The 12,972-nt window shown below is 37.8% G+C and overlaps 1 protein-coding gene across 1 annotated transcript in view; it reads right to left on the reverse strand.

Moving 5' to 3' along the window:
- Positions 1-12,972, reverse strand: part of LOC137295393 (inactive tyrosine-protein kinase 7-like) — a 132,357-nt gene that overhangs the window by 57,208 nt on the left and 62,177 nt on the right. Inside the window, exon 4 of the mRNA XM_067826732.1 lies at positions 3,141-3,295. Within this exon, the coding sequence (XP_067682833.1) occupies positions 3,141-3,295 (155 nt within the window). The remainder of the gene's footprint in view (positions 1-3,140; positions 3,296-12,972) is intronic.

Raw genomic sequence — 12,972 nt, forward strand, 5'->3', positions numbered from 1 at the left:
CCATACCTCTAGAGAATTTATGTTCTTGAAAAGAATGCCCTAAATTCATCCACAAAAACAGGTCTGATGGCAATTTGGCATGTAGAAAGCACACATGTAGTTTATGCCTTTGTAAAACATTCACGTACTACATTGCCTAGGTTACATGCTTCCAAATATAAATGATACTTTTCTTCCATCAAAATAATGTTTTGTTTATTTTCACTTCCAGGAAGCACATTTAGAAAACGTGATGTGTGATGCAATTTTTCTGAATAGGTTCAAAAAGATTAAACTTTTTGTTTGATGCTTTGTAAGGACTGTAATTCTCACACGAAGAAGTTAAAAATTTGAAGTAAAAAGCATCTACAGACAACAAACAACTAAATTGGTACGGCTATGACTAAAATTTGTATGGCACTAAGGATCAACTGTTCGTATTTTCACATTCCCACTAAAAATGAGCTAATGTTCCAGTTCATTCTCCTACCCAACAGACTGTGCTTACAATGGAACTTGAACCATTTTCGCAACATTATCAGATCGTTACCGCTTTAATTGCAATCGATACATCACTGATGTCAATAATAACCTGCAACCTGTCAAACTAACCCCTGATAAAATTCAAAGCTTCTATTTGAACGAGTCAGAACGTCCTCATGCCATCTAAGACATGCACATTTCATAGTGAAAAAAATGAAGAACATAATTTACATTAAAATTTCAACAATGCTTTTAGAGACTGAAGGACAGAACTCATCCCTTGGGAGCAGAATTCCCTTCCCCATGTCCAACATGTTAGTATCTTCTCTCTATCATGAAGACAGACATAAAACAACCTTGAGCTAACTAACAAAGAAAAGTTCCAAGAATCTGTGAAGAAGAAGATAATAGGGATTGCAATATTATGGAGATGGATGATAACAGAAGACATCAAGGCAGGCTGTTCAAATAAAACATTTGTAAACGGTTGTGTTCGCTGACCTGATGACAGAATTAATATTTCTTGCCCCAAATGAATGTAATCCAGGCTGTTTCATATCAGATATCAGAGGCCATCTACTCACATATCTATCGCTCGGTGGACTGAATAACAAAATGAGGATCAGTCTTGTCACAAGGAACCCTATTTCAGATATCTACATATATATGAAGGTTATTCCAAATATGATCTGATTTCTGGTATATGAATACTCCACAGTTGAGCTCTTGTTCACACTGTCATCCATTGATGACAAAAAGTCATAAATAAGGCTAACATAAACTCATCACAACCGTGATAACAGATTCATGACATTAAAATGCCAACTGTCAAACTTTTCGCATAAACCACCGTTCTCATTTCACAAATTTAACCAACTCCCAAACCTGGATCACAAATCAAACCTAGGGTCAATATAATGCAATAAAGAACAATTGTAATTTGACAAATCTGACAACAGTAATCAATACCAACATTTCCTCTGAGTTCACTGAATGCTCATAGAGGTACAGGGTAGTTCAAGCGAAGGTATCTGATTTTGAAAGGTTGAAATATGCGATGCACATTGCTGACAATGCACAGACCATGCTTGCCTGCCACATCCAGTCTTCTTCCGACAGCCATTTATCTTATCAGTGCAAAGGCTAACACCACAGGTGCTGACAAGACATGAAACAACAAGGCGTAAAATCAGCAGATCGGGATCAGAGCAGACGGCCACTGGTAGCCATCACAGTGGCCAGGTATCAGCACACTGGAACTCTCCATTAGAGATGGCCTTAACAGTTTGCAGATAGAACTGTGCAGAGCAAATGGTCAGATAGGACAGAGAAGAAGCAGTCGGTCATGGATATGTCTGTTATGCAGCAGACGAACATAATGTCTCCTTTATTTGTCCAGTGCTGATCCTCTAGTGGTGAGAATGGTGTAAGAAAAGTACATGGGAATGCAGAGAGACATGTCAATGATTGCCTAATAGTCTTTGATTGAGCAATTGGATAAGATGTGGAAATGTTCAGGTGGGCAAAAGATCTACGGGGAAAATGGCAGGCCACAAGTAAAGGAACCTTTGTGACAGATGATCAACTCCTGCTCTAATGCACTGGTAATTCCTTACTTTGAAGAGCATCATGAAAAACAGATCTATAATTTATTTTCAGCAAAAACTTGAAACCTTATTAAAGACTAGTCCTTATTGAAAGTGAGGGCATGAAAAATACAATAAGTGACACCCTGAACTTTAGATTTCTTCATACACTGTTTTCACTGATAATCCCTTTACGACAGCAACAGGCCTGAATTCAACAAATTAGGTGGTCTACTTTAGTGAACATCCACAATTCCAGCTAGCTGTTAGAGTTGCAGCATGCATTTCTTATGAAGTATAACACTGACTCTCTCAGCGCTGATTCTTCTAATATTTCCAAATACTGGTAATCCAGTTCTTCTGAAAAAGAATGACTGTTATCCAGAATTCTGAAGCAGACACCAGATGAGATGACGATCAAACCGAATTATGCAATGTGCTTCCATGAATGTTATTCCATACCATTTGTACACCAGACTTGGGATTTAATGTCAAAATTTTCTTTGGAATCACTGTCAAAGTGACAACACTGAATATATGTTCTCAACATGTGCTATTACTATGTCAGCTATGACTTCAAACATAACGCCCCGGTCCAGTCCCATAGCTCATCCCTTCTATGTCATTTCTATCATGCAAACATTCTTGTCGAGGCATGCATATCTGCTGCACATCCATCTACAGAGAATTGGGCAGACATTCCCCAAATGCTGGCCACAGACATACAAACAGTTGAAGGCGAACTCTTGCATAAGGAACACATTTATGTTTACCTACTACATAAGAAACGGTGTGTATATCATTAGAAGAGTGAAGTCATCCACAAATTGTAAGCATAGATATGTCTGTTCTAGGATTGACGATGCTGTGCGGTGCCCCCTGTATGTTATTTTTCCACTTCTTTAAGACTATCACAATACAATACCACATGGTGTTCATTCATGAAATTTCAATATCCATCAAACTTAACCTAATACATGTTTAACTGTCCAAAGTACTTCGAAGCAGAAATTCGCTCATTGCCAGCTCATTAGTTTTCCGACACAGAGATACTGGATGGTTGTTTTAGATGTTTATACAACTTTTTCTCACCTTGAACATTGAGTAGGAAGTTGGTAGAGCTATCCACTGCTCCTGCCACATTCTCAGCTCGACAGGAGTAGATCCCATTTTCAGCAGAAGAAATATTGGCAATTTTCAATCTACTTCCTCCATCAAGAATTTTCACTCTCTCAGTATTGAATAACCTGAAAACAAAATAGGAGGACTGTGTTAAACCATTTGTACAAGTGTCATTGGAACACACAGCCACAAATCATTCCGTAAAAAAGCACCACTTTTGCAATTGTTGGCTCATTTTCACCATTTTTTCAAAACACTGTTTTTGCAATGTAAGCAAAATTTGAGACACTTCACAGGCCTTCCCAAGGGTAATCACACAAAAACATCAATTTCAAATGCTATCAAACAAAACTAATATTTACATTTCAATACCAGAAACAAAACATTTTTCTGTAATCATTCCACAGACAGTCTTCAGCATGCTCATGTCCGCTGTAATTGATTTCAGTTTAGGTATCAGGACATCCATGAAGTTAGCGTAAGTGTAAAGTTACACGATTTAATTAACTGGGAATTAAATGTCTGCATTTAAACGTTACATCACAATTACCACAGCAGCAAAGCTTGAACAATGTGCCCTAAGAACGTCAAAACCAAAAGTGTTTCACAAAATATTTTTTCATGATTAAACATATTTTTTAGAAATCCACCTTCATTACAAGATTAAAATGGTTTCTGTATCTTTGTATTTGGAGATACTGTTGGAAAGAGTTTTAAGGAAAGTAATATAATCAGAGCCACAACTCTGTTTACATAGGCTGATTCTACTACAGAAGAAAGTTGTTCTTGAATAATGAGTTCGTAAGTTTTCCAGTCATCTGGTCCCAATCACTCCCTAAAGTCATAACATTCTCATCTTGAAGATGAAAGGGAATTAATGGGTTCAATGAATTAAACACCCCTTTTCATTTACTGCTGTAACAAATATAAATGGCATGAAAAACAACATTTTTTCCCATCCAAATCCATATACCATCAATAAAGTACAGGTGCACCCCAAGATAGCATTGGTTTAGCCGCAAAAAAAATGGAAGAAAACAAGCTACGCAACACAGGACAAATGCTGACGAGGTTCCCAGGCCAGGTGACAGTCGCTTCGAGGAAATAGATGTGTACCCTCCTCCCTACATTGTAAGACCCATTAGTCTGTGTTGAAGAGGTGTGTATAATTGTCTTTCATAGCAGTGTTGTGTCATACTGACATCAGAAGGAAGAACCAGGTGATAAATATTCAAGACTAAGGAAAGTGAAAAGCTGACTGTTAGTAAAATTAAAAGCCCAGTTGGTCATACTGACATTACAAGGCATGCATGACCTGGTGATAAATATACAAGAATGTGAAAAGTGAATTGCTGACTGATACTAAAATCAAAATCCCAGTTTTGTCATAAAGGCATCACCAGGTGATAAAAATATTAAAGACTATCGAAAGTGAAAACTTGAAAAGCAGAGTTATGACATACTGACTTTACAAGGCACAACCAGGTGAGAAATATTTAAGAATATAGAAAAGTATACTTTCAGTAAAATTAACAGCCCAGGTGTGTCATACTGATGACAAAAGGCACAATCAAGTGATAGATATTCATGAATATCAAAAGGAAAAGGTTGACTCACTGAAGTAAATAATCCTTATAAGAACATGCATATGATTACACAATGCTATTTAGAAAGTAGTGAAATGTAACATGTTATATTTGGAAGAGGGTTCGAATCACAAATGGGACTCAACTCAAAAAAGTACTAGAATTTGTACTTTACTAAGAAAGTGTAATCCCAAATATGACAAGTGAACATGTATATGATGGGAACTAATACATTGATAATCATCAACATCTGAGATGAAAATGACAAACACAAACAGTTTCTAATCATCAACTAGGTGCTCACACCATCAGCCACTGGTTTGCCTGGGTAAAACTCTATGAGAACTCTTCAGACCATGATGCAGCTCAGATAGCATTCACTTGGTACAAAAGTCCACCCACTCGCACGCTTACTCACTCATTCTGGCATAATGCACCAAAGCAGATGTTGACCCCATCCTGTAACCCTTCAGCTATGCCTTCATCACAGACACAACCAGAACCCCATGTCCAAAAAGATTACACAGCAAAGACAACACTGTCAAACGATGCGAGGGCAAAGTGAATCCAATTTTCTGGAAGACTGAGATTTAGGGTATGGTATTATAAGTAGCCCATTTGTTTCTACTGTTTGAAGCATAAACGACACGTGGAGTCAATGTATCCTGTACTCGTCTTTGTGTCTACAGGTTGACTACATCACAGCTACATAAGGAACTATGTGAACCATCACACGGACATTCCTGCTCATTTTTCACAGACATCGTACTTGGCTGGGGGCATACACTTGGTGATGTCATACAGGGGCATACACTTGGTGATGTCATACAGGGGCATACACTGGTGATGCTCTATGAGGGGCATTTATCTTGTGATGTCAAACCCTTAGAGATGCCATACAGAGGCATACCCTTGGTGGCATTCCTTAAAGGGGCATTCAGCTTGTGCTGTCATGCAGGGGCATACACTTAGTGATGTCATACACCTTGTGACTGTCATGCAGCTTGTCATGTCATTCCCTTAGTTACTGTCAAACAGTTTGTGATGTCATACACTGTCATTCAGCGTCTAATGTCATACACTGATTATCATGTAGTTTGTGATGTCCCGGGGGAGACATACATTTAGTGACATCATACACATAGTGAAATACAAACTAATGCCATACATAGGCGCCATTTTGAAATGTCAGCCATTCAGCACTGAGGCTTCTAAATTCTTGTTATGACCATCCTAACAATTCTGACAAGCAACCCTAATTCCTGTATCTCAAAACTGAATATGTGGGAGTTTTGAGAGCTAGAGCAAGACAAACACCTCAACATAAACACAATATGTTATGTCATACAATGGGCGTGACACACATATAAGGTCATCCAATGCTGGGTGATTCTTTGATTTCACCATAACAAATCAACATTATATGATTGCAGAGCCTGACGTAGCATGTGTTGCTCTTGTTCCTGGGTCTAACACAAACAAACATGTCAAGATGGCCGCCTGGTTAGGTTGGCACCATCAGCCACAGACAAATAATGGCCACATCCCTGCTACCCAGTTTACATGAGAACTTTTACAAAGCAACTGTCGGCCTCTGGCAACTTCCACTTTCACACTTTTTCTATCCCCAGATTGCTCCAGTGTAAACTTTCCAAACTCAAATCTGTATCTGTTGTACACTTGGTAGAGAGGTCAGAACCTTTCTTATCAGTCTAAGGGTCCATAGGCATCAAACCTCTCGTAAAATCACAATGCGGTGAGATTACATGCTGTGGTTATGTGCTGAGAGAACATTACAAGAATTTCCATGCAATTATAAAGTCTTCTTTCTGCAATAGATCCTAAAAATATCTGACAATTTTCACAAGCAACTGATGAATTGTACACAATAACCATATTAGTCATGAATGTACCCTCACTGATGCTGACAAGTCATCCACGACAAGTCACGTACTATCAAACCAGACAAGTCATCCAATACAAGTTGCCCATCATGAAACCAGAACAGAACTTCAAGAAGCCATGGAACTACTCCACCTACATAATTTCAAAGATGAATATAAGAGTGGCTTCCTTAGAATCACACTCTACAATGAAATAACTTCTCTCTTTTTCATTTCGCTCCTTCTGTACATACCATCCTAATTACCTCAGCTATTTTAGACCATTCCATATTTCCCTTTAATCTCAAAAAAGCAAGTTTAAAATGTTTCCCCAGCTTGCCTGTCACATGTACAATCGCCTCCCTGACAGTCATTACAACATATAAGTGGATTGGAGTGTTGCTCTGACTTGGCATTAAAGGGTTGGAGTTTGCTGACAATTATATATTGGATAACCATGACACGATGCAGACACAGGCCAAAATGTCTTGCCAAATAGTGACCTCATCCACAGGATAATTCTGACACTTCCGCCATCCATTTAGGTCTACATTATAGTGAGCGCGCTCACTGCCACACTTCCTGTAGTCAAGAGACCTTGGCCATATGGAAAGTGTCACAAAGCGTTTGCTGACCTCCGTCCACATACTTCTCTCAGTAGCTTCTAAAACCAGTTTTACATTTTCTTATGAATAATTACTCCATTCAAAAACTTTAAAAAGTTTTCATTACGTATCCTAAAATTGTTCAGTATTTTTTATCTTCTTTATGTACACTGGTGGTTTATCCTTGCGAACATCAAATCATAGGATTTCTTGAAAATGAACTTCATTTAATCATATAAACAATTATATGAACACTTCATTATTCAACGGTCACACGTAAACTCAACTTTTAAACAAAGTTTAATTAAAAAAAATTGCCTTTGGGTTTAAATTTCATTAAAATTATCTGAAATTTTTTTATAAAAACATACATTCACTTTCTAAATATATAATGTTTTAATTATTCCCTGTCCCATCTCAAATCTACCCTTAATGACTTTGCAAAGCATCATTCAGATGTCAGTAGAGATTACCACCAGATGCTTCCCCTTATCTCTGGTAGTGATAGGGTAGACTCGCACATATCTAAAGGGCATTGGTTATTAGCTTAAATAAAAAATTATAGATTATATCGTTATGAGAACAAGTTGAGGCTATGAAAGTCTGGTGTTCCTGTACTGTCCACTTAACGACTCATATACGGATACATTTAACATACTCATTCGGTACCGCCCTGGAGCAAGGCTAGCAACAGCCTTTCTCAATCTCCTGTGTAGACTAATGCTTATTTTCTGAATGTACATAATTTCGATAGGAACAAATAAACCCATTTACGCTGAAAAGGAGCTGCACTGAGATGAGAGATTTAGAACTTGAACCTGATGAAATGTAGACTTGCTTCATCTAGGGTGTTAGCTTTGCCGGGTGGGGTAGGCAGTAGGGCAAAGAACGTGGTTCAGAGACAGTGTCACAGACTATCTCCTGTGCTGCATCCAAGTCATGGCGTACACAAGTCTTTATTTCTGTGATTATTAAATAAAATCACAACATCCAAATTACAATAACAGAGACAACTGGTCCCTATGATCTGTTTATGCCTTTGTACTGGCCACTCACATAGACTTGGCTATAACAGGAGCACAATTACTAAGCACACGTGAATTATTATTTAGTACAGCCTTGTGCCCCTCTAAGTGAAGTCCAATAGATTACTTTTCTCATAATATCTTTGACTGAATCTTAAAGATAAACGTTTGATTTTTTCCCCCCGGAGGGTAAGGGCTAGGGACTATTCCGACCAGACAGTGATAATCATGACTGAAGTGTACCACTGAAAAGGCCTGAGACAATTAAACCTTCATCAATCTCTGAGCACTGAAATGTTCAGAATATACATAAAGAAATAGAACAAATACCCTGTGGGATGTTGCTCTTGGAAAAGTTTAACTGCCCCTTCCCAGTGCACAGCAGAGATAAATCAGTATCTAGTGTAAACACTTTCATTAACAAAGCGGTGTATGTCTTTGGTGAGTTGCCAATACTGATACTTGTATCTCCACTTGTATATACACAACTAGAGCCTCAATCAATATTCTGTTACACCACCAAGAAGGAATTACTTTCTATATATTTATTTACTTAGGCTTAATCTTTCACATAAAAATATAAAAAAATATGTTTCATTTCTGATAAGGCAAACTTATTTCAATGGAATGACTTATAAATGTGTCCTCACGCACCTCGTATGTGAAATTTATATTTATTTAAATTATTTTTAACTAAAAGTTCAGGCAAATCAAAGTTCAAATGTCTTTAATCACATAAGAAAGAGGAAAGTTTCTATTTGAAAAATTTAATCACAACTAAAAATAATTTTTTTTTCATAAACTTCATCCAGTCTAAAATACACAATGACCCATATAAATACAAACAGCATAAGACCAAAATTTATGGGCAACTTTACTGCCCTTCTTTATGTGTAATCAACTATCTGCAGTTGTTGTGGAACGGCATGTACTATATCTACATGAAATTCATCCCACAGAACAACAGAGACCTACTGACACAAGAACGAGAGAAACGCACAGTTTCTTGTAATTTTGTGTTTATGAACGTAGATTCTCCTCATATCCTAGGCACTAGACCATGGCCAGTATCTAGACAGCTTTTATCTGTTGCATCACTTGTAGCAAATGACAAATGAGAAACATGTTTCAAAGTAAACATAATTGAATACCTGCACAACATGAAAGATGGCATTTGACATTAAAACTTTGCAGTCACAAAACCAAACGAACCGCAACTAGCCTGCATGTTAGCAATCAGTGGATCTGAAAACTATCAATGTTAGCAGCATTAAATGTAAAAGAGCATAATTTTGACATCCATGAGAACTTCAAGCGTCTAGCAGATGTCTGTTGATAAGTATAGGCTTACATTATCAGTTGTCAGGGGAGTATGATCCCCTGGAGTTTGTCCCATTGTGCAGGTAACATTATAAGGAGTACCCTGAGCCTCCTGTCATATTCATGGTCTTTACCTATGTTCTCTTTAGCACTGATGCCACAATCTTTTCCAATTTTTCTTTAACTGTCTGTCAAGAGTTTGTTCGGGATCACCTACACCGTACAATGGCGGAGGTAAAAGCAGCAGCATTGTGGAGACCCCTGCTGCTAACTAGTCAATGTCATGAGACAGAGTCACACATTTGCACATCACTCTCAGACTCTTACTGGTGAACAGCATAAAGGCATTGCTCAGCCCTCCGAAGTTACCCTGGCCTCTAATCATAGCATAACAACATGAATTCTGATCCTATCTGCCCAACAACTACTTCAAAGCTAATAGAAAATGTCAATCATACAAGAGCTTTGGAGAAATCATAGCTGCAAGTACAATAGAGGAAAGCTTTCACGATCATGCGAACAAAACCAGTCAGTCACAGAGCGCATCTGCAACAAATGCTACTTGCCTCCTAGTTTAACAGCTTATCTTGTTGTTCTACAAGTCTAACTGAACGGTCCTAGCAGACAGCCATCTAGTCCTGTGATAAAGGAAGACTGTTGCACTGTCAACTCACTTCACATATTAAAAGAAAGTTGACGATCAAATCATTTCAACTGACAAAAATTGTTTATCTTTCCTTTTCCAAACAGCAGTTGACATGTTTCCACAACAGACACCAGATATCGCATCCATGAACAAAGATCACATTCTCCTAACTTTATAGAACTTTACAATTTAGGCACTGTTGTCCATTTCAATTTTCTCAAGATTTTGGCTGTTATCTTAAATACAAGAATTAAGTATATTTGACAAGAAGGTTTGGTCCATTCTTTTGTAGCTAAACCAGAAACAATATACCTAATCACTGATCACAACATTTACAAAGCCATACAATTGACAATGACAGGTTTCCTAACTCCATGCATATCCTTATTTCACACGCTCCTCATATTTTCATGATACGTCAAGACAAATTTTCACTCATCAAAAACCATTTTTTGAGAAATATATAAAAAGTCACAAATTATGACTGTTTTCAACTCCAAACCAGTATTAAAGATGACAATGTCTGTAAAACAAAAATTGGAATCATGAGCTCATCACAATTATTAGTCTCATGTAATCAGCATCACAGACATTTTTTACCACATATTTGGTGCCATCAATGTCTTTTTTCTCTAATCAAATATGTTATTCCAGGATCTTGGCTGCTACCAAGGAAACTCTCCTCGCTAACAATAATTGTAATTTCCTGAATCTAATCTGACTAATTTGATTTATTAAGCCAAAGTTTCACCAAAGAGGAACAAGCATATAAAAAGCATTGCATCCTTACACTTGCTAAATGACAGATTACTCTGGCAGGTCCATACGGACAGGTATTTATTACCCGTCAGCGGTACTGACAACTGAATATCACATGTCACAAATGATGTATTCTGACACCTTTCCAAGTGTTGACTAGCTTTCTAAATAACAGTAAGATGGATCCCTTGAGATTTCACAATAGAATTATTGAGTACATTTTATAAGTATTGTTTAACATAGTTGTTAAGAAAACAGCATTAGTAATAATTGTCCTGGTAGCCTGACCTCTGAACAGTTTATGTCTTTCCTAAACAAACATGTCAGAGATTCTTTATTTAAGTAGAAAACCAGAAATACTCCAGATGTGGAATTAAAAACAAAGACATTCTGTATCTGATCATCTGTCTTTTCAACATCACACAATATCTGGCTAGCAGAAGATCATCATATTGCACTGACATAAGTCCTTTTATAAGGAAAGGGATCGGTACAAGTTATCAGAACATGTTCAACTCTCTTCAGTTAATAGCTTCAGTGATAGGACATTTCACCATTCTCTGGCAATGTTTGATGGCATTAATGTCACCATAGAGATTTAACTGTCTGGCAGTAACTGCCCCTCTGATTCCTTCCATAAACAAGTACACTGAAATGATAAATATTTGGAAAAATCTTACATAAAATCTGCCACCATCTTATCACCTTTGGGTTTGCCAACCTTGTCGGGTTCTTCGTGCTACTCTCCAACAACTATCTACCAGTTCAAGTATTTGAGAATCATGTTTCAGAAGTTGGTGTAACAATCCTAATTCTACGGTAAATATTGCCACCGGAGAAGCAATTATAAATGTCATAGATTTGCAGCTGGTAATTAGAGCCAACGGTAGATGTTGCATGGTGACCACCCATTGGGCGCTGATGGTGCCATCCAAGGCCAGATTCAGTACACAGCTGAGATAAGCACTCAAACCTGGATAGCCCTCTGCTTCTAGCCTGTCCCTACACACAGCAAATACCTAATTTACCAAACTGTTTGAATTATTTGAGATAATTATCATTTCTGAGATTAGAGTCTGGTATTTTTGAGAGTTTTCTTAGTGCATAATTTGAAATTCTTTTCAATTATATAAATATATTCCCTCCTCAGGAAATGTGCTTAATATGTTTTCAGTAGGAATATCTATTTTGATAACAAATAAGCCTGCTCTCTTTTGTGCAGCTGCTGAGGCTCCGATATACACAGAATTGCAGGTGAAATTATTATTTGGGTACAGATTCACTTTCTAGTAGGAACCTACACAAACTTGAAACGTCTCTAATATCCATTATTCATACAGTAGGTACATTTGTCCAACAGGCAACATTGCCACATGGAGGTAGCTGAGTGGCTGCTGCCTGCAGACAATACAGGAACTGTGCTGTAGAGAGATGCAAGGGATATTTCTAGCTGGTATAGTAGGCAACAGGACATGTTTGATGGTGGGTGACCTTGGCTAGGTTTGAGGGTGGGTACCAGAGACAGGGTCAGTTTGAGGGTGGTTAACAGACAGGGTAGCTTTGAGGGTGGGTAACAGGTAAATTTGAGGGCAGGTAACAGACATGTAGATTTGAGGGTGGGTAACAGACAGGTAGTTTTTGAGGGTTGGTAACAGACAGGTACATCTGAGGGTGGGGTGCAGACAGGTAGATTTGAAGGTGGGTAACAGAGAGGGTAGGTTTGTGGGTGGTAGCTAATGATTTAACTCAGCATTTCATGAAAACTCCCTTCATGGTTTAGGAACACAACTAATATGGTTGTCATTGCCCTAAGAATGCACTGAAGAACAGTGCAATCCAGACTGACACTATTTGACAGTTACAAGCACAATATGACAAGTCAAGGATGCAGAGGAAAAACTGGGACTGTTTTGGATTATGATGAAAGTAATACAGGAAGCATAGATACAGATTCTACACTCCTAAACTCAGTTTCTGC

Source organism: Haliotis asinina, chromosome 8 (genome assembly GCF_037392515.1).
Source record: "Haliotis asinina isolate JCU_RB_2024 chromosome 8, JCU_Hal_asi_v2, whole genome shotgun sequence".
Classification (NCBI taxonomy): domain Eukaryota; kingdom Metazoa; phylum Mollusca; class Gastropoda; order Lepetellida; family Haliotidae; genus Haliotis; species Haliotis asinina.